Below are 21,845 nucleotides of genomic sequence, written 5' to 3' on the forward strand. Positions count from 1 at the left end.
GTTTTCTCATTATGACCATTAAGTACCATAAAAATACCAAAAATTCGAAAAGCCCAACTCTTGAAACTTATTAAAACGCTGTTTAATATTTGTACGTTTTAAAAAATAGAAATATTCTTCATATTTTCTCCTGTGATGAGCCGTTTTCGAGTAATTTGATGATCAAAAAGTATCTGTAAAATTTAAAAAATTGGGTACTTTGATGAATACAACTCAGTTTGAAAGATCCACAGATGTGTAGTGTCGCAGATTAAGCTAGTTATTTTGAAGGTTATTCTGTTTTTCCCAGGGTGGCTCAGCTCATTATGAGTATATATAGGAAAAAAGTGTGTCTTTTGCTCTCAAGAATCTGCTGTTTAGATATCTGTACGAGTCAAAGACTCACCCTGTATGTATGCGATGGAAATCCGGGAAGTATAAACAAATTCCTAAAAATAAGACAAGAAAACAAAACGAGTGATATTATCCAACGTTTTCCCACGCTGCTTGAGTGAATTTTCTACGACAAGTTTGTGTTGTGATGACAAACTATTTTTATATCATGAGCTGATGTGGAATTTCCTTGGTACGTGCATGAAAATCACGCCTTTTTTCCGCTGAGAATCGATTTCACACAGTGTTATACTAGTTTACATTTAGAGCCAACATCCAAATCGCTGAAGCAAAAATTTGAAGACGAGAATCGAGTTCATTATGAATTTCCTGAAATAAAACTCCCTGAAATTTTCTGCTCCGTGCCGATATCAACCGATAACAGAACTACAAGTGGCCAAAAATCGACGAACGTTAAATGGGGACAGCTTGAAGGCCGTCCGACAGGTCATTACAGCCTCTAGCTCGGCAGTCATAACGAACCACCTACGTACTCTTCGAACTGGACAATGATGCCCAAGGAACCAAAACAATGTGTTGTTTATCCGCAAGTACGACGACCCAGCCAACGCTGTAATGGTAGAAGCGTGCTCGATGCTGATACAAGTATTAGAAATCACTAAAAATTGATACTGCACGTTACATATCATGTTGCACTCTCCTCGAATTTGCAGCTGGGTGTCTTTCTTTATCTCAGTCGTTCGCTGAGCTGGACAGATTCGTCGAAAACCGATGTTTTTTAGGATCGTGCTGACAGCAAGTTCGAAGACGTGAGGGAAGTTTCATTTATACAGGGTTGTCCCATTGAGGATTGTAAGCACTGCTTTGAATTGATCTGGTTGAAAGACATGTAAAAGTTTACTTTAGTGACCACCGCCTATTCTTTTTTGGATAAATTATTGTATGAGAAATCGATTGATGAAATAGCTCAACTTCGGAGACTTATAGTTTACGAGCTAAGATTTTTTTAAGAAAATTGTAATATTCTCCCTGTTCAAAGCTACAATAACCGAACCCAATCGTTTATCAAAACAAGATCATCTTCAGTGATAAAAGCTATTTTTACATCTTTATCTCACTTTTCGCTCGGTAAATCCCATTTCTGAGAAACAAAAGGTTTATGACGTTTCGATCCACAGTTTATTTGCCGTGTAGAAGTCACACCGAAGACAAATCCCATCCCTAACTTTATATATACGCTCACGGATGTGGTGATTGCGCTTCTAGCAAGATATGAAGGATCTGGGGTATCTTTATGACCACAGAGCGGCGATTTCGGCCTCTATGGATCCACAGCCGCCTTGTTTACCTAGGATTAACGCGTTTAGTCCCTACGTCGGCAAGTTCTCAGGTTTCGGCAATTTGCGATCAGATTTTGAGCGACAGATATATGTGAAGATAACTGCATTCTAGTTTTACGAGTGTCTGTGAATTGCTGCGAAGAAGATAAAGAAGATGAAGAAGTATAATGGGTATAGAGAGGTTTTTTCGAACGCCTAAGGTAAAAGTTGTTCAGCAGAAGGATCAATAAGATAGAGATTTAAGTTTTTGGATTATATTTTGAGACAATATATGGTTTAAATCGAAGAAGAGAATGAATTACAACTTCCCTCAAGTTTTCACACTTTCAAGTTTAGGAACTTGAGAGATTTGATCGTTTCATTAGAGCTAGATTCATCCAATGCAGTTTCGCTCTGTTGTTATGCTCAAAAGTTTACTTTTTAACTCAGGATTTTGGTTAAATTAGTTTTCGTGTGATCAAACTTCGAATTGTACAATTGTAACGAGTAAGAACTGCAGGAATAATAGACTGATGTACAAATATTGCAGAGTTCTGTTGTTATGGAGTGAAGATGAGCTATTCTAAGGGTTTCATGAAACCTAAGCATTCTACAAAAGAGTGTTTAGCCCTTTTTTACGTACTTCTCAGAAAAATAACAGTGTCGCGTCACCTTCATGCCAAAATCTTAATTGTGAACACCTTAGATAATGATAAATCAGAGTAAAGTTTCCTATAAATGTTTTTAAAATTTACTGCCTTGTTCACCTATATGTAGATATGTACAGGGTGGGCAAATTTCGTTGTTTGCTGAGGGGATTTCGAGCACTATAAGAGCTAGAAGAATGGGATAACACATTCTCTTTTTTCCTGGCTAGATTTTGAGTTATGAACAGAAATTGGGAAATTGTCATTTTCAATGATCCGTTTTCTCTATAGTTCTCGATATCCCCTCAGTAAACAACGAATTTTGCCCATCCTGTATATAAGAAATGGAAATTTTCATGGAAAGCGAATCGATTCTATCCGTGTCAATTTTCCACAGGATCATACAAGGAACAAAAGTTATGTTTTGGGTAAAATAGTGGTAAACACTCAAAAATCATTCAATATTTGGGACTACGTTCAAGTAAAATACTTTTTAAATCGTGTTTTCATCGTTCTACGGAGTTTCCAGTAACTCAATTGCAGATATTTTCGGAAACATGCATAAAAAATCCTAGTTATTGGACACTAATCCATAATATTGATCCATAACCAACTGAATCTCTTCGAATGTGACTATAAATTTATCCACCGCATCTATCATTTTCAATTAAGGATGATTCCAAAACTAGAAGGAGTGAAGTGGAACCAGAAGAGCAATCTGTTAGGAATTTAACTGCCCTAAGTAAAAATTCCAATTTGAAGATGGGGATGATTATTTTTATTATAAAGGAAACAGAGAAGAGGCCGAAGCCTATAAATTTCATACAAAATGAAAAGAAATGACACTTCAGAAGATAAAAACAAAAACAAAAAATAAAGAAACAAAATTCAGCGATCCTATGCTATCGTTGTATTTTATACGATTATAATGATATGTGAGATGTAAGAATTTCATTTATTTATAACAAGCATTTTCGAAAAGAGAGACACTTGACAATTGCTACATTGTTTTCACAAACATTTTGCCATAAGGAAAGTTATCAGAAAAATTGTTTCAAAGCCTGAGATAGAAAATGAACTTTTATGAATTGCAGGTAGATTTAGCCAAAAATAATAATGAATATATGAATATAGAAGATAATAATTTTCATCTTCGACTCTATACAGACTAAATTTGTTAAAATTCTTCTTTTAAATATGAAATCTTGCATTTTATATGTTTCGTTAGAACTTTTTTTATCAAAACGCATAATTTGAAAGGAAATATTATTCTTGCCTTCGATTTCTCAACGTTGACTTGTTTCGTACATAATTTTTATGTGTACAACGTATATATGTAGATGTATAGAGTGAATCAGGATGATTATCATTATTGAACTCAATTTTTTGTATGAATAATTTGAAGATACTCCGGACCATAGTGACAGCACTCACCTGTCATTATTTCCACTAGCATGAACCCAAATTTCTCCCTCGACCTCCCAGGGATGAATCAATTTCTTCACAAATCGCACAAAATCCAAACTGCGAAAAACCTCCGGTCCGAAAATCACCACCAGACAGGTGTCGGGCCCGTCGAAGAATGACAGTGCCGCCCGTTATGTAACCGATTTAAAACACGACACAACAAATCGGATCAGTGGTTCTGAGATAACAACCTGGCAAGTACATATACACCGGGATACGTCAAGTTGCGAGCCCAGTACAGAACTGGAGAGGTATCGGGAGATGAGCCTGCAGGATCAGGACTCCCCTTGTAAGGGCGTGTTTAGGGTGGGGCGAAATGGGACGGCCGATCCCGCGGGAACATCCCCACCACCGTTGGATCGCGAAGATCACGGAGGATCTGCGCTCTTCTGTGGGTTCTCTGTTGACGTCTACGATGATGCTCTGTGCACTGGCAGGATTATATCCACAAAAAATATAAATAATCCATTCAAGAACTATTGACATCTAGGGTGGCTGTGAAAATCTAATTTAAGTTGGTTATGGTTGATATTTGGCATAAACACTGACCCATAGATCACTTACATACGATTCTATGCTCTGACACTAGATAATTTGGATTTTGTGACGTTGAATCTAACGAATTCAAAAATAATTGCATCAATTTTGAATTCTACTTGAATAGCTCTAAATTTGAGTATGTATTACTTCAGTTCATACTTCTCTAAATCATATTTAAACCTCTTTCAGTTCTGTGTTTGAAACTACAGAAATTAATGGCGATCTTTGGTAGGGTTCGACAAGAATCCTTGTCTTGATGACAAACTTCTTGACTTGAGCAAAAGTCAAGAAACTATGAAAATCTTGTCTTGACGTTTTCTTGACATGTTGAACCTTGCATTGACTCAAGAAATTTCAAGATCTTAAACTCATATCTACTACTTCTATCCTTGTCTTGATGACAAACTTCTTGTCTTGAACAAAAGTCAAGAAACTTTGAAAATCTTGTCTTGACGTTTTCTTGACATGTTAAACCTTGCATTGACTCAAAAATTTCAAGATCTTAAACTCCATATCTACTACTTCTATCCTTGTCTTGATGACAAACTTCTTGTCTTGAACAAAAGTCAAGAAACTTTGAAAATCTTGTCTTGACGTTTTCTTGACATGTTAAACCTTGCATTGACTCAAGAAATTCCAAGATCTTGAACTCCATATCTACTACTTCTATCCTTGTCTTGATGACAAACTTCTTGTCTTGAACAAAAGTCAAGAAACTTTGAAAATCTTGTCTTGACGTTTTCTTGACATGTTAAACCTTGCATTGACTCAAGAAATTCCAAGATCTTGAACTCCATATCTACTACTTCTATCCTTGTCTTGATGACAAACTTCTTGTCTTGAACAAAAGTCAAGAAACTTTGAAAATCTTGACTTGACGTTTTTTTGACATGTTGAACCTTGCATTGACTCAAGAAATTTCAAGATCTTAAACTCCATATCCACTACTTCTATCTATCGATACGCCACTGCTGATTGTCCCAGTTCTGTCAATTGAACTTGACTTTGCCACCTTCTACGTCATCACCCTTCCAATCGGCTTTGTACTGAATTGCAACTTCTTTCTATACCTACTCTTGATTATCACAAAGTGATAATGACTAAGATTCAATATCACTTATTTTACCATAAGTGATATTGAATCTTCAGTAAACAGAACGTCTGCTGAGCCATTTTGGTCAGAAACTCAGAATATTGACTAACAAGCAATTTGAAATGATCAGTGAAACTACAGCGGCTTCGACTAATGCGAGTGAAAATGATAAATCTGAATCTAAAACCGTAGCTTCGAAAGCGGTAGTAAAAAAAAAGCAGCAGCATTCACCAATGCAAGATTGTGGTAGATACTAGTGGCAATACTGACAAAAAAATTCTGTTAATTTTCGAAATTCAGATAGACACAAGTACCAACGGCCAAAATCATCTTTCTCACAAATAAACACGTATTTGTGGTTAGACAAGACATTTCAAGATTTCTTGTCTTCTTGGTATTGACATAAAATTTCTTGTCTTGCCTTGAAATTCTGAAATTATTCAAGAAAAGATCTTGATATTCTCAAGAACTGGACGACCCCTACTTATGGATCAATTTTGACCATCCATATAAGCCCTAATTGATTTTTCTCGCTAATCAGTGCTCCTCAACATATTCATTCCACTAAAAAACAAATGGTTTATTATCCAATTATCTGGGGAAATACCAATTATCGAAACTAAACCAATCTTCGCCCAATGCGAAAATTAATAGGCGATAGGACTATGGGAAGAATGATTAAGTCGTTTCTCATTTAATCACAAAATTCTATTATTTTCGCAATCACAACTATGTTATGGCAGAAAGACAATGAAGTCAGTTTATAGTGACTGGTTTTATGGATTTACGGTCCATTTGAGCTCACCACACAGGAGATATAAGAATGATTCGTTGATAATAGATACGAAAACGTCTGAATCAGAGACGAGGTGTAATGATTTGATCGGGGAATTTTTGAAATTTTCCTATAACTGATCGTCTTTCTGACTTATCAGCTCAACAGGTAATCTGGAAGTTGATGGGGAGGATCACAATTGAAATGATGAAGCTTAATATTTAGGTGTCAGCCTAGAGTCTACAAGACAATGTCTTGAGAAAGCCATATCAAGCAAGCCAACGAAAAAAGCAAAGTAGCTATGATAATACTAAAAATGAGGAAAGCAGCGAAACTATACGAAACAGCGTAGAATTATACGAACCAAGGGCTTATGGGACTAGTAGACCAAGACCCAAAGGAAGACAGAAGAAAAATTTACGAAAGGAATTAAAAAAATACAGACAGTTACCAAAAAACTCAACAGGTAATCTGGAGGTTGATGGAGAGGTTCACAATTGAAATGATGAAGCTTTATATTTAGGTGTCAGCCTAGAGTCTACAAGACAATGTCTTGAGAAAGCCAAATCAAGCAAGCCAACGAAAAAAAGCAAAGTAGCGTTGATAATACTAAAAATGAGGAAAGCAGCGAAGCTATTCGAAACAGCAAAGAATTATACGAACCAAGAGCTTATGGGACTAGTAGACCAAGACCCAAAGGAAGACAGAAGAAAAATTTACGAAAGGAATTAAAAAAATACAGACAGTTACCAAAAAACTCAACAGGTAATCTGAAGGTTGATGGGGAGGATCACAATTGAAATGATGAAGCTTAATATTTAGGAACCAGCCTAGAGTCTACAAGACAATGTCTTGAGAAAGCCATATCAAGCAAGCCAACGAAAAAAAGCAAATTAGCTATGATAATACTAAAAATGAGGAAAGCAGCAAAACTATACGAAACAGCGTACCCAGGAAACCACCTTTCGTTTATTAAACATATATAAGTCAACTTATTCCGACGTATAAATACGGTTTCATTAGACCAAAATAAGAAGGACAAATGTCCGCGTGGTAGACGTATAAAATCAATCCTGGATATACGTCTCCTATTCGTATTTTATATACGTCTGATACTCGTATTTCATATACGTCTTTTAGACTACTTAAGTAATTCAGAAATTACGTCGAAAACCCGTCGTCTATAAACGTTCACAACTCATATATTATAGACTATATTTCAACGACTTCAATGTACCAAAAATAGACGTTCAATAATCGTATTTTGTACTACAATTAAGTATCAGTAATAGACGTCTCTGAACAACGTTAGACCTACTGTTCATGTATACGATATCCGACGATACGATGATCCGAAATTGCATTAATATGTGTTGATCGATGATTCCGAATATAATAAATTAAAAGAACAATAAATGCACTTTCGGATCATCGTTCATACTGTCGAATATCGTATGAATGAACATTAGGCTTATTTGTTGTTAGATATTACTGTTCTGAATATAGTCAATCTTCAACATTTATTATAACAATCTTACCCTCTTCCATACTTATCCTTTTCATAGTTTCGAATAAGACATAACGTAGTGTCAATCGGATTTTAGGAAAACAAAATTTTAAACTATTTAGGTCTCAACCAATTTATTCAGAAAATAATAAAATAGTAGTTTTCAAAATTTAGGTACAATATACATTGAGCACACCTCTTTAAATAAATATAATGGTCTATTCCTATATTTTTAGATTGCTTCAATCAGATGTACCCACATCAGCACTACGACCTCTGTAAAATGTTATTTCAGTTAGTTTAAGGAGAAAAAAACATGTCGAACAAAACATACCAAAAATATCTTTCTCATCATATTAGTAGACTTGAAAGTGGAGAGCTTTCTTCAAAATCGGTTATGTCATTTTGTTTTTTAGCAGATGTTTAAACATGTCCATCACTATGTTGAATCAGAATACATTTCAATCACTCATGACAAAGTACAATTAATTTCCTCCAGACAAAACAAACACAGTAAACACACACAGCTTACGAAACTATTTCAAGATGGACGACAAGGAGAACGAACTACGAACAGCGCATGCCGCATAGCATAGCATAGAAACACGGCCGTGACTGCCACATGCGTGTATTGTAACGATAACTAATTGCCTATTGGCCGGTCGAGCCTGCGTAGATCCTCAATCCTCTGCCTACGTAAACATGGCACGTTGCCAGGCTATTAAAAATGTAGTAGATCTTGAACATTCTCATAAATCTGCTAGGCTTGTTTGAATTAGAACTAGTAGACTACAATTATATCGAGTGAATAGGTCTCATCTCAAGTGAAGAGGGCTCATTCAGTTTTCCAGATCACAAGTATAGACAGCAGAATCTTTGATGGTTGAAGCAATCAGTGTATGGACAGGACATTATTTCATTTCATGTGACAACGCTGTGAATTGTTGAATTGGGGGACTTTTAATCAAAGATATTATATGTGTAATATCTTTGCTTTTAATTGGTTGACGACCATCAATCCGAATGAATTAAACTCCATTTGGCGAGGAAACTATAGAAAAATATGCAAATATGCATTTTTTTCGTTCAATGTATATATTTTTTTTTCATTTATTGCACCTATGGTTGTACCCCTCTATTCAAGAATATCTAGTATGAATGTTATACATATAAATTATTCCTGCCACGGCTCAACCATTTATATACAGCTATCATTTAAATGGTGATTTTTATGGAAAAAGATTAAGTTCGATGTGAGCTGATTAATTAGCTACCTGGTGAAATCAGTTCAAACAATTAAAGCACTTATATAAGCTGAATCGCTTTTTCAACTTCGAAAAACTTGAATGTTTGGAACTATATGTAGGTGTATAAAACTCAGAAACATCGATATGACAATAATGAATAAAGGACCAGTATTTTTTTTCTCCCTGATAACTAGAAGTAATGTAGTAGGTATCTACATATGGCTTATAATAATAGTCATATTTGAAACCTTTCATATATTTGTCCAGTATAGACCTCAATGATAAGTGTTAAAAAAATTCGCTAATAGACAGATTGAAAACCTACCATATATCCGTTTAATATACCTAAGTTCATGGAGTAGGAAGGTAGGTTGAAATATGTACGACTTATAGTCGTATAATTTGTGGAACTTTATAGACCTAGTTTATAAATTATGAAAAATCATTAAAGCTGGGAAATAAGCGATATATATTGTAGGATGCATATTGTTCCAATCGTAAAAACACAACTGGGAGACAAAATAGATCTCATTATGTATATATGACTTCCACTTATAGACATTCCAAAAACCTATCACATATTCGTTTAATATAGGTGTAGGAAGTACGTCGAAAAGTACAATATATTCGACGTATAATTCGGAGATCTTGTAGACTCGTTAATAACTGATGAAAATGACGAAGAGTTTAAAATAATTGAAGTATATAAACAAAAAATAATCTTTAGTTCTTGAAAAAACTATTGATAAGCAAAAAACATATAGTGTGGTATATATAGCTAACGCTAAAAGACGTTTTATAAACCTACTACATAAAAAATGGTATAATATAGACGTAAAATACTTGTACTGTGATAGACCAAAACGAAAAATATACCATCAGGATGAATATTAGACGTATACTAAACCAAGGTGTGTTTCCTGGGTAGAATTATACGAATCAAGGGCTTATGGGACTAGTAGACCAAGACCCAAAGGAAGACAGAAGAAAAATTTACGAAAGGAATTAAAAAAATACAGACAGTTACCAAAAAACTCAACAGGTAATCTGGAGGTTGATGGGGAGGATCACACTTGAAATGATGAAGCTTTATATTTAGGTGTCAGCCTAGAGTCTACAAGACAATGTCTTGAGAAAGCCATATCAAGCAAGCCAACGAAAAAAAGCAAAGTAGCGATGATAATACTAAAAATGAGGAAAGCAGCGAAGCTATTCGAAACAGCGAAGAATTAAACGAACCAAGAGCTTATGGGACTAGTAGACCAAGACCCAAAGGAAGACAGAAGAAAAATTTACGAAAGGAGTAAAAGGAATTAAAAAAATACAGACAGTTACCAAAAAACTCAACAGGTAATCTGGAGGTTGATGGGGAGGATCACAATTGAAATGATGAAGCTTTATATATAGGTGTCAGCCTAGAGTCTACAAGACAATGTCTTGAGAAAGCCATATCAAGCAAGCCAACGAAAAAAAGCAAAGTAGCTATGATAATACTAAAAATGAGAAAAGCAGCGAAACTACACGAAACAGCGAAGAATTATACAAACCAAGGGCTTATGGGACTAGTAGACCAAGACCCAAAGGAAGACAGAAGAAAAATTTACAAAAGGAGTAAAAGGAATTGAAAAAATACAGACAGTTACCAAAAAAATAGAAATACTTTCGAATAAACCGAATGAAATCCTCTCGGATCGAAATCGGACATCAAAATATCCCATCGATTCCAATCGGACTCATACGTCTTATCGCCACAATGGGGTCATTCCCAACCCCCCTCGGAATGACAGATCTAGTCCCTGAGAAACCCGACAATGGACCGGGTTCGAATGGGATACTGGTGTCTTATCTAAATGCGCTTTAAAATAGGAACCATTGCATTTAAATTCGGCGATTTAAACTCGCCGCCGCCTTTCTTCGCGATCGTTTCTATCATTCCAGATGGAAAATCGCCAGTTTCCAGTCGGAGGACCTTGATGGATGAGTGGAGAAATCGCCTGGGATTCGGCAGTACGGACTGCGGGATAGAATGGACTTCCTCCCGTGCACAATGGAACGAGGAATTTATTTCGTTTATCGGCGATCCGGCTCGAAGGACCAAATATTGACGTCGTTTCTGATCGCGAAACGTAATGACCGACGCGCAAGGATGGCAGTCGCCAAGGCTCAGTTTGTCATCGACCCTCTCTTCCTGATAGTTTAACCGATAACGCTGATGTCTTCATCTAACAGAATCTGTTGAATCATTTTTCTGGAAAAAATCCAGAAAAAGATGGGGTCAGTTAAAAATTTGTCATCACCAAACGGTTGTACGGAGGTCTATAAAATCTCGAGATTTATTACTAAAAGAGTTGCTCTTTAAGAATATGTATCACATTGAGATCTACGAAGATTTTTCTGGGAGATATGGGACTCGAAAGTTGACCTTTGAAAAACTCCCAAAAAGATGGGGTAAGTTAAAAATTCTTCAAGACCAAATGGTTGGACCGAGGTAAATGAAATTTCTACGTTTAATACCAGAAGAGTTGCTCTCTTAGAATATGTATCACATTGAGATCTTCGACAATTTTTCTGGGAGATATGCTACTCGAAAGTTGACCTTCGAAAAAGGGGGGGTTTGCTGCTTCATCCCAGAAAGTATACAGTTTTTGGACCGTTAACCTAGTGAAATAAAGATAGAATCTTCAGAAGATGACTTGAGTAGTTGTGTGGGCGTAGGTACAAACAAAACACCTGAGAAACCACGGCTTACAATCCCTGAAATTTCCGATATTGACTGAAAAACAAATCATACGAAACTTCCTGTATTTTCACATTCTTGAAGTTAGGCTGAGCAGTTGAAGAAAGCTCATTTATTTCGAAATAGATTGCGATTGTCACCTTACTGGCCTATTCCTCTACCTACATATTTGCCCAACAAAAGTAATCGCTGAATCATTTCTTCCAACCCATCCAAGGGTGCGAAAACCCTCGAAATGACAATTCAATCAAAACGATTCCCGAAAAACGGGTAAAACCCGCCGATTTCACACGGTCAACGTTTGATAGGGGTTAATTTCGGGTCTTTCTTCCCTTTTTACCATTTTTTCCATTGACGACTGGTTAAAAACGCATGAATTTCGAGGTAACCAGCCTCTAACCACCGTTAAGTGATAATAGACCGCTTTCATAAAGGCGTGACGCTTAGGAAACCCTTTGAGGACGGGGTCAGGTAGACAACAGGTAAATTCGTACATTTCACCCCTTCCGGGCAAAAAAGTAACGTTTTTGTGGATTCTGCTACCTCTCAATTAATATCCTATTCTTCGGCGGTAGAGATCATGCGAAAAGATTTGCATGGTTCTTTCCCCAAGGGTATAGGTCGAGGGCTTACAACGGGGAGATAATTTGTTATCAGGATCATTGAAAAAAAATTGTAAAAAATTATGGACTCAACTGTTCGGGTAAACCCTTGAGATACACCTGAGATGACGATGGAAGATTTCTTCTTCGTTATTTTTCTCACATTTTTCGCTGATAGCAAAAAAATATTCAGACAACAGAAATACATAGAACCACAATGGAAGTTTCATGTTTTTAACACCGTATAACCAAATTTTTAAGAAACAGAAAAAGTGTGGGAATCTCGGAAACTAGAAGAGCTAGAACTCATTCTCAAAGAATCAACGAATGGTGAAAACTGAGAGTCTGACTATTTCGAAAAGTTCTCATAACTTTTCTGTCTTTAAAGTTACAGATCTGTAACTTAAATCTTCTCATTCTGCTCTCTTCTTCAGTTTTTCCACATGAGAGATTTGCCCAAACAAAAACCAGTGACTTGGAAGAGATAGGAATAGAATATATCAAAGAGATCTTTAATCGATTCATCGAGGTTACATCGAAATAAGGTCAACAATCAACCCTTCCTTAACAAATGTGCATTCAATCATCTTTCCTAAAGTCTCAGAGTATCTATGTCTGTTTGGTTCCCAATCTAACTTTTTGATACCACCCTTCAAACTCTTGCTTAACCTTCGGCAAAAGTCAGTTGGAAATCTGCATAAAACTCGTCTCAAATTTTTTTTATCGGAATTGTAAAAAAATAGAAGACCCGATAAAATATTGAGTTTCAATACGACTTTTCCCAAACTGGTATTGAAGTTATCTGACTTCAACCGAGCTTTGAATGGCCGCAAGCATTACCTGTACCTGTTTGCTATGTAAATGTATTCGGATAGGGCTTTTAAAAAACGATATGTAACAATAATGTCACGGGTATTGTTCTGTTGCATCTCTGTGTCAGAAGTTGGGCGTTTGGTGAACAGGGTTGTATTCGAAGAGGGGTGTATCTCAAAATATTTCAATACATTCATATAATATTCATACCGGAATGTCAGAGCATTTTTTTGGTATTTTTATTCGAACAAGTATCTATGGATTCTCTCCAAAAAAGACGCCATCTTTTGAGCTATTTTCTATAATTCAATATGAAAAATTAACCATAATAACTGTCTGTCACTAATTTGATCTATTATTTCTGAATAGAAGATTGTGAACTGTTTGTAAAGAATCGACGAATTTGTTGGTTATGAGCAGCAACCCCTCTCAAAGTTAGAATGCTAGTCCCTCACTGTAGCGGCGTAGCGCTAGACATTTATCTTTTCCTTTTTTCGCAGCGTATGAAAGATGAACAGACGTATGAATGAACATTACGAATGCTGCCCCTTTAGGCATATGTCGCTGCTAGGGTTAGGGCTTGTTTGCATGTGTATATTAGAGGCATATGAAGTTTTCGCCCATTATTTATTACAACATTTATTATGTGTCATTTTCGGATGCCTATATGAAACCGGAATGGAAAGTACATGAAGATATATCGGCGAATTTCAATAATCCCGGTGTGGAGTTTATCTGAATGATGAGTTGCGTCTCTAGAAAAGCAATTTCAGATTTGCGAATCAGAACAAAGATGAAGAAATGGGTTCGTATCCACAAATATATGAATAATTTTCAGTTCGGTCATGTATGTATGAGGAGGTTTGGTCTTGAGGAATATTTGGGTAACCTCATCTTTTTTCGAATATATCGAAGGTCTAATTTTTCCAAGAAAGTCATCGTAGATTCAAATGTTAACATATTCTGAAACAGCAACTCTTCTAGTAATAAATCTGAGAATTTCACCCACTTAGGCACAATCGTTCGGTCTTGAGGAAGTTTCAACTGACCTCGTTTTTTTGGGAATTTTTCGATGGTCAACTTTCGAGCCATAGTTACAAAAACTAACTATGACTTTTAAACGTAGTTAAGGTAGTAGAAGAGTCATAATTACTTTTTCTAACTATGACTCTCAAAGGTAGTTAAGGTAGTAGACGAGTCATAGTTACTTAGTCAACTTTCGAGTCATTTTTCTTCCAGGAAAATTATCGCAGATCCAAATGTGATACATATTCTGGAAGAGAAACTCTTCTTGTTATAAATCTGAGAATTTCAACCACTTCGGCACAATCGTTCGGTCTTGAGGAAGTTTCAACTGACCCTATCTTTTTGGGAATTTTTCGAAGGTCACCTTTAGAGGAATTAATCTTCCAGGAAAATTATCATAGATCTGGACGTGATACATATTCTGAAAGAACAACTCTTCTAGTAAAATATTTGAGAACTTCATCCATTTCTGTCCAACCGTTCAGTCTTGAGGAAGTTTTAACTGAACCAAACTTTTTGGGAATTTTTCGAAGGTCATCTTCAGAGTAATTTATTTTCCAGGAAAATTATCTAAAATCTGAACGTGATACATATTTTGAAAAAGCAATTCTTCTAATAAAAAATCTGAGAACTTCATCTATTTCGGCACAACCGTTGGGTCTTGAGGAAAATTTAACTGAACCAAACTTTTTGGGAAATTTTCGAAGGTCACCTTTAGAGGAATTAATCTTCCGAAAAAATTATCGTAGATCTGAACGTGATACATATTCTGAAAGACCAACACTTCAAGTAAAAAATCTGAGAACTTCATCCATTTCTGCACAACCGTTCGGTCTTGACGAAGTTTTAACTGAACCGAACTTTTTGGAAATTTTTCGAAGGTCATCTTTAGGGTAACGTATCTTCCATGAAAATTATCGTAGATCTAAATGTGATACATGTTCTGAAAGAGCAACTCTTAGTATTAGAAGAAGAATAGAAAAATTGAAAGCGTTTTCCCTGGAGATATTTAAGTTTTAACCGTCTTTCAGTCCATTTTAAAGACGAATAGTATCTTAGAAGACTAATGTATCTTCCAGAAGAATCATCGTAGATCTTAATGTGGTACATATTCTTGAATAACAGCTCTTCTAGCAATAGATTACGAAATTTCATTGAGCTTGGTGCAATCGCTCGTTCTTGACGATGTTTTTGGGGATGTTTTTTTCTTTTGGGGAATTTTTCGAAATCAAAATATTCGTATTGTTTCAGGTTCTGACGTACCCGAACACAATGTTCACGTTGTTGCTTCACTTTCACACCCAATGGTTTCCGCTATCGAATATTTTCGTCGAAAATTCCTTAAAATTTAACGACCTCCCTCCAGGGCTTTCACTCCAACCGAAAAACGTTGAACGGACGACGACACCGTCGAAAATACACCCGTCGAGATTCGCATTGAAATCAGACAATTATTATCGCGGTATATGAAAGCCTGAGAGAGTAGGTACATCAAAAATCCGTTGGAAATACCACCGAACATAATGAGTAGTTTGGCCCTCTGGTGAAATGTGCTTTGTGCATTCTTTCAGACAGTCCGCGCGTACATTGTCGTCAAAGGCCGCAACTATATGACTCCGTGATCTAATCGCATTCAGTTCCGCTTTCTTGGCGAAATAAAGAACTTCCGTTCACCTTTGTGCCTCCGATTCATCAGGGGAGGCCGCTAATAATATGTTATACCGCTGGATCCAGAGTGCGCCTACTGTGCATTGTCTTGAGCATCGATTCCTTGCATCGTAGTCTGAGTGCTCGAGAGACGGTTTGCTGTTTAACGTATTGATGTCCCTCTTTACGATATTACTATACGATTTTTAACCTCTTGATTTTCGATTGGCGATGAGTGCAACCGTCTCAGGACCCCCAGTAGCGGAAACAAGTTTTTTGTAGGGGAGGGCCAACAGTACCTTGCGCTTTTCTTCTTATGAGCACGTCAGATTTGACAGTATCATCTAATATACCATGTTACCGATGCTAACGGATGTATCTTCTTGAAAAAGACTAAGACCATTGGAGTCCAAGCTGATTTCAGCCTTGTAGATAGGAAAAATCTCTTAAGGAACTCAAGATATATGAATTTTTGAATATCCAGAGAAATAAGCTTATCTGCACACTATTCCGTAGCAGAGCTACGTGCAGATTACACGATTAAATGCAGAAGACCAAATGGTTGGAGATTTATCAACAAGTACTTAGACGATCCTGAGATCTTGTCTGTAGATTCCACAGGGTGTCAAATTGGGTACTGTTAGTGGCATACTTGGGAAGCTTCATAAATACTAGGGCTAACCTGGACACGGAAATACACAACCGTATCAATTCGGCATCACGGGCGTTCTGGGAGCTAAAGGTCAGAGTGTTTCAAAATCACGACCTCAATCTGAAGACCAAGACAGGTGTTTACAAAGCAGTGGTCCTCCCAACGCTTCTTTACGGAAGCGAAAGCTGGACGCCCTACAGGCGACATATTAAACAGCTTGAACAAACGCAACAACGTCATCTAAGACAGATAATGCACATCAGATGGTTCCACGAAGTTTCGAATGCAGAAGTCTTGCAACGCGCGAGTTGTACAACAATTGAGAATCAAGTAACGAGGGCCCTACTCAGATGGAGCGGCCGCATTCTGAGGATGCAAGACACAAGACTCCCCAAAATAGCTCTTTATGGCGAATTGGCAGAGGGAGCCCGGAAACCAGGAGGCCAGTATAAGCGGTTTAAGGATATACTGCATCAATCCATAAAATCAGTTGATGCCAATCAAAAAAGGGAACAACTAGCGTTAGACAGATCACAGTGGAGGTCTTTAGTCCACAGCTGAAGTGGAGACTCGAGAAGAATACAGCGGCGGCCAGATCTGGTTGGTGACTATCCATGCCCGGAGTGTGGAAGGATCTGTAGGTCACGATTGGGTCTCTTCAGTCACAGGAGGGCACACTGTCGTAATTTAGCCCCAAGAAATTATAAGTCTATTCTTTTTTTATGTCTTTTTGTAGATTAATGTACTTTGGCTGAATACAACTCTGTTTAAAAGATCCACAGGTGGGTAGTGTCACAGATTGAGCTAGTTATTCTGTAAGTGATTTTGTTTTTCCAGGGTTGGCTTAGCCCAAAATGAAAATTTAAAATGGCTATATCTTTTTATCAGGGCCTTATCGGAAAAAATGGTTTAGGAAAAAAGTGTTTCTTTTGACCTCAAGAATCTATTGTTCGAATATACATACAAGTAAAAGACTCATGCTGTATAAAGCCTCAACTTTAAGCCTTATACAAGCTGTGAGCCTTATACGAGCATCATACGTGGATTCTGAATCCAATAACCATTCATTTCGACTGTACATAAAAAACGCTTTCCCTCCCTCTCCCTCTACCACTCTCAATCATAATTGTATCAAAGCAATGAGCAAAAACAAAACACCAACACTCGTCCCACCAAGCATCTGCCGTCCACCAAGCTTGATGAACCGCGGTTCGCGGCGGTACAATGAAACAAACGAAAACGATTTTGAATCGTCATTTGTATTTCTTCGAGTGGGCGCTGGCGTTGTTGAAACGCCTGGTATCAAAGCGGGCCACACGCAGATGGTGATGGTTTTCGATTGTTTCATTCTATAACGTGATCGGATAATCGAGAATCGCCGCCGAATAATTGGAGAGATCATTGAGAACTCTATGGCACGTGAAATTGAAACGGTAGGCCATCAATCTGAGCACCACTGATTCACACATCGGTTGCTGATTGATTCGGCTGCGTTTGGGAGGTTTAAATTATGCCTCCTCTGCTAGAGCTACTTTGTTGTTTGTTTTTCGCTCTGGTAGAAACCTAATGTAATCAGTTGAGTTGAGGTCACTTTTTAATAGTTTTTTTGTTAATTTTACCTTCAATACATTCAAAATGTCTAGGAATATATCTCGAACACTGAGAACTTCCTCAAGCTTGTTGCTTATGGGCAACAGACCTCGGCGCCGACGCAATGGCCGAGGACAGTTGAAGATTGGGGTCTGTGCATATTTCGTGTTGAGTCCAGATCTTTGATCTATGGTCGCATTCTTGTTTGGGGGAAAAACATCGAAATTATGCAGAACAGTTTATGGTTCCTACAGAACTGACTCATGTACTCCCTAACGCTGGATTGTTTGCCCTCGGCCTACTCACTTCTAGTTTCAATCAAACATCGATTTTCCGTACATGTTCCGTGATACAATTTACATCTTCCGCATCGCCTAAATTCGTTAATCCAGAATCGTACGATCCGAAATCTGCGATCCGGATTATTAAATCATTCCGATTCGCCTTCTATCGGCTCCGAACCAATTAGAGGAAACAACAGTACCGGAATTTATAGGCACATCCATCCGGAATTATATTCGCATAATACGCACCCTGCCGGAAACCGGGGGCTCTTCCGCCAGCACCCGAAAATTACAAAAGTGTAACTCCGGGCCCACACAATAATAAATTTCCTAATACTCCCGAGATATATGAAGCAGCGCCCTGTCAGAAACAAGTGACAGTCGAAGAGCGGGCGGCTTTGTATTAGAATCCCTGCTTTAAAATTGGAAGTTGGCCTGGAAACATTTGAATTACGCGCTGAGCGAGTGAGAGAGAGAGAGAGAGGCGCCCACTGCGATGGCACGTCTACAAAGCGCCATTTTAATGTGAAATTGAATTTGCGATGTGTATTTTCTAACACTTTGATGCTTCGGTATCCTGGGGATTTTATAATTACTTATTTCGGTGGGGGATCGAGCTATCCCCCGTCTGATTTTGAAGGTTCAAGACTGTCGAGGAGTTCGATTATGATTTTTCAATTTTGGTCGAGGTGGATGAACGGTTTTTCCCCTCATTTTCTCTCGCGTGCTTTTTCAATGGGAGATGATCGGAATTCATTCTGACCTATGGCTCAAATCAACAATTTTTCGACACATTGTTATATGAAAAAGTTTTCACAGAGCAATGACTAAAAATTTTTCTCTTTTAACTCGTTGCCTCAATGAAGTAGATGGACCTTTTCAGAAAAAAAAAGACTTACTATCTATCTCAATAACACGATTTACTGTAGACGTCAAAAAAAATAAAATCAGAAATTTTGTCGCAATTCACAACTTGACGTTGATTATTTCCGAATTGCCAGTCCATCCACATATAAATTTTTTTCAATCACTGCGGACCTATCTGGATTCGCTCAATCACGAACAACGAAGATCGATGAAAACAAGGACGCTCCCCCAGGACCCAGACAGTCGCTTCATCTCTTGATTTTTTTTATTAAACATGTGTTGCCGCATAATTTGGGCACTCAATTTAAGGTCGTTTGTTATCTCTTCGGCGTTGGGGCGAGATTCAACACCAGGGTGCGAAGTAGCGAGGGAATGATTGCCTATTATGATATTTTCGCGATAAAGTTAATGGATTTCTATCATTTGTCTCTCCGGACTGACAGATGGAGGGTTATTCAATGTCACTTCATTCGTCGAGTTAGACCGTGTAACTTGCCGGACAATATGGATGAGGTGCTGATGATTTTATCGGTTGTAAATGGGCCCCTGATCACCCTAATGGATTATGACGACTAGATAGAAAGAGTACTGTGGATTGAGATCGTCATTTCTACGAACATCGAAAGATTTGGTTGTTTCTAATCAGTTCCCGCTTTAAGAAGTATCCCACTCAGTATTGGGCTGAGGATAACCGGAATTTGACTACCTCGGTATGTTCTGGTGATTTCCAGCAAGAACAAGATATACAGGATGTCCCTCCAAAACCCTGGAGCTCGAAAATAAACTCGAAATTCATCTTCCACCATCATTGGGAAGAAATTCGGATAGATCCTGACTAGGGCACCCCTAGTTCTCCAGATTCGCTCCCGTCCTAAACGCTCGAATACAAGTAGTTGTATCAAAGAGGTCGTGGGCCGGCAACGCTCATTTGTCAGCCGTTCAGAGCACTCTCGATCCGTACTCATCTAACCGCGCGTTAATACATAAGTGGATAGCGGATTGTTAATAATTGAGGGAGTTTTTCCCGTGTGTCGTTCGTTTCAGTGGCCTTTGTTAGGCCCTGTCTACCCCCAGTGTATTTTGAAATAACTCGCTGAACGAAATCTCGCCCACTTGATAAAAGTCCCCAGCGCAATTAAAAAGGATCGATTCAGTGGTTGCGACTTGAATGGACTGCGGGTGGTTAAGCTAAACGTTGCCGGTCAAAGATAAAAAATTATCACTGAATACGCTGCAGGAGGCTCTCAGCTTGTTTATCAACACTGTTTTTCATATACAGGGCGATTTGACAGTGCTCGATAACTTTGGCTAGGAGAATGATTCAAAATTACGACGGTATAATATAATATAACAATCTCAAAGAGATTTTTATTCAACTTTGAGAAAGGCAACAATGTTTATAATGACATACATACACAATCTCTTTCCTGGATAATGATACCTACTTGCTATGAACACGGCATTTATAAAAATAATCAAACAAAAAACCTAGCTTTATGACTGTGATGATATACAGGGTGAGTCTTTGACTCGTATGAAAATTTTAACAGTAGATTCTTGAGGTCGAAAGAAACACTTTTTTCCTTTACAATTTTTTCCAAATCAGCTCGGTTTGAAAGATACAGTATGGTATGGGAAAAAAGTGTTTCTTTTGACCTCAAGAATCTACTGTTAACATATTTGCAGGAGTCAAAGACCCTATAGCTTCGCATATCAGGTCTTTTTCTGGCGGACACCCTGTACTTGCGTGCATCCAAACGTTCCAACAATTCAGGGGTGCCATCCTACCCCATCAGCCATCCCCGCAATAATTAAACGCAAACGATACGCGCGTTTCGGTAAACTAATTTCGTAATGCCGGTTAATAATGCAAGAAAACACGACAAACAATGCCGGCATATTGTGAGCGTTATCACTGTTCAATTACCCCGAGGGTGGAGCAGCGGTGCGCCACCGTGTATACATCGTGCACACATATCTGGTCTGTTCTGTGTAACATCAACATTTACAGAGCCCTGATTGCGCTCCGAGAGGCAGACACAGGTATTTCGAGGCAGCCACCTGAAATTGCGGTTCATAATATTAAATTTCGGAAATTTTCGCCATGTCGTCCGTGTGAGATGAAATAATAATTGAGGTTCGTACGGGGAAAATTCAGGAACAGGTCGATAGAATGGCATATTTTCATCCCTCGTTCCCAGTCACGACTTGCAAGATCAGTTTGATATAAAAAAACATTAAAGATACACACATACGAGGATGTACTAATATCTAGTCAGCCTAGACCAGTTCCACGCATAAAAAACATATTGCGTTACCATAGTAACGAACAATAACTCATTAGAAGTGTCAGTGTGAAATTTGAGGTCAAAAAAGTAAACCAGAATTACGCAATAAATTAAAAGAAAGAAGATGTCCACCAAAATTGTGAAAATCGAAACATTGGAGTATCGAGCCATTATCAAGTAACTGTATTTAAAAGGGTTAAGAGGTAAGCAGATTTACGAAGATATGCTTAATACCCTTGGTGATCAATGTCCTTCGTATGCTACCATGAAAAATTGGACTGCAAGCTTCAAAAGAGCTAAATTTTTCATTGAAGATGATGACCGATCGGGAAGGCCAGTTTCTGTGTCAGTCCCCGAAAATATCGATGCAGTTCATGACATGATTTTATCAGACCGTCGAATTGGGCTGAA

General features: G+C 37.7%; 1 protein-coding gene across 2 annotated transcripts in view; it reads right to left on the bottom strand.

Annotated features, from left to right (window-relative positions):
* LOC123317296 (transcription factor hamlet-like) overlaps positions 1-21,845 on the bottom strand; it is a 96,913-nt gene that overhangs the window by 43,865 nt on the left and 31,203 nt on the right. Inside the window, exon 1 of one of the 2 annotated variants that reach the window (XM_044903751.1) lies at positions 3,734-3,970. The exons of the other annotated variant lie outside the window; for it this stretch is intronic. Coding sequence (XP_044759686.1) covers positions 3,734-3,755 — 22 coding nt within the window. The 5' untranslated portion in view covers positions 3,756-3,970. Of the gene's footprint in view, positions 1-3,733; positions 3,971-21,845 lie in introns of those variants that run through there. 2 annotated transcript variants of the gene reach the window in all.

This window comes from Coccinella septempunctata, chromosome 7 (genome assembly GCF_907165205.1).
Source record: "Coccinella septempunctata chromosome 7, icCocSept1.1, whole genome shotgun sequence".
Classification (NCBI taxonomy): domain Eukaryota; kingdom Metazoa; phylum Arthropoda; class Insecta; order Coleoptera; family Coccinellidae; genus Coccinella; species Coccinella septempunctata.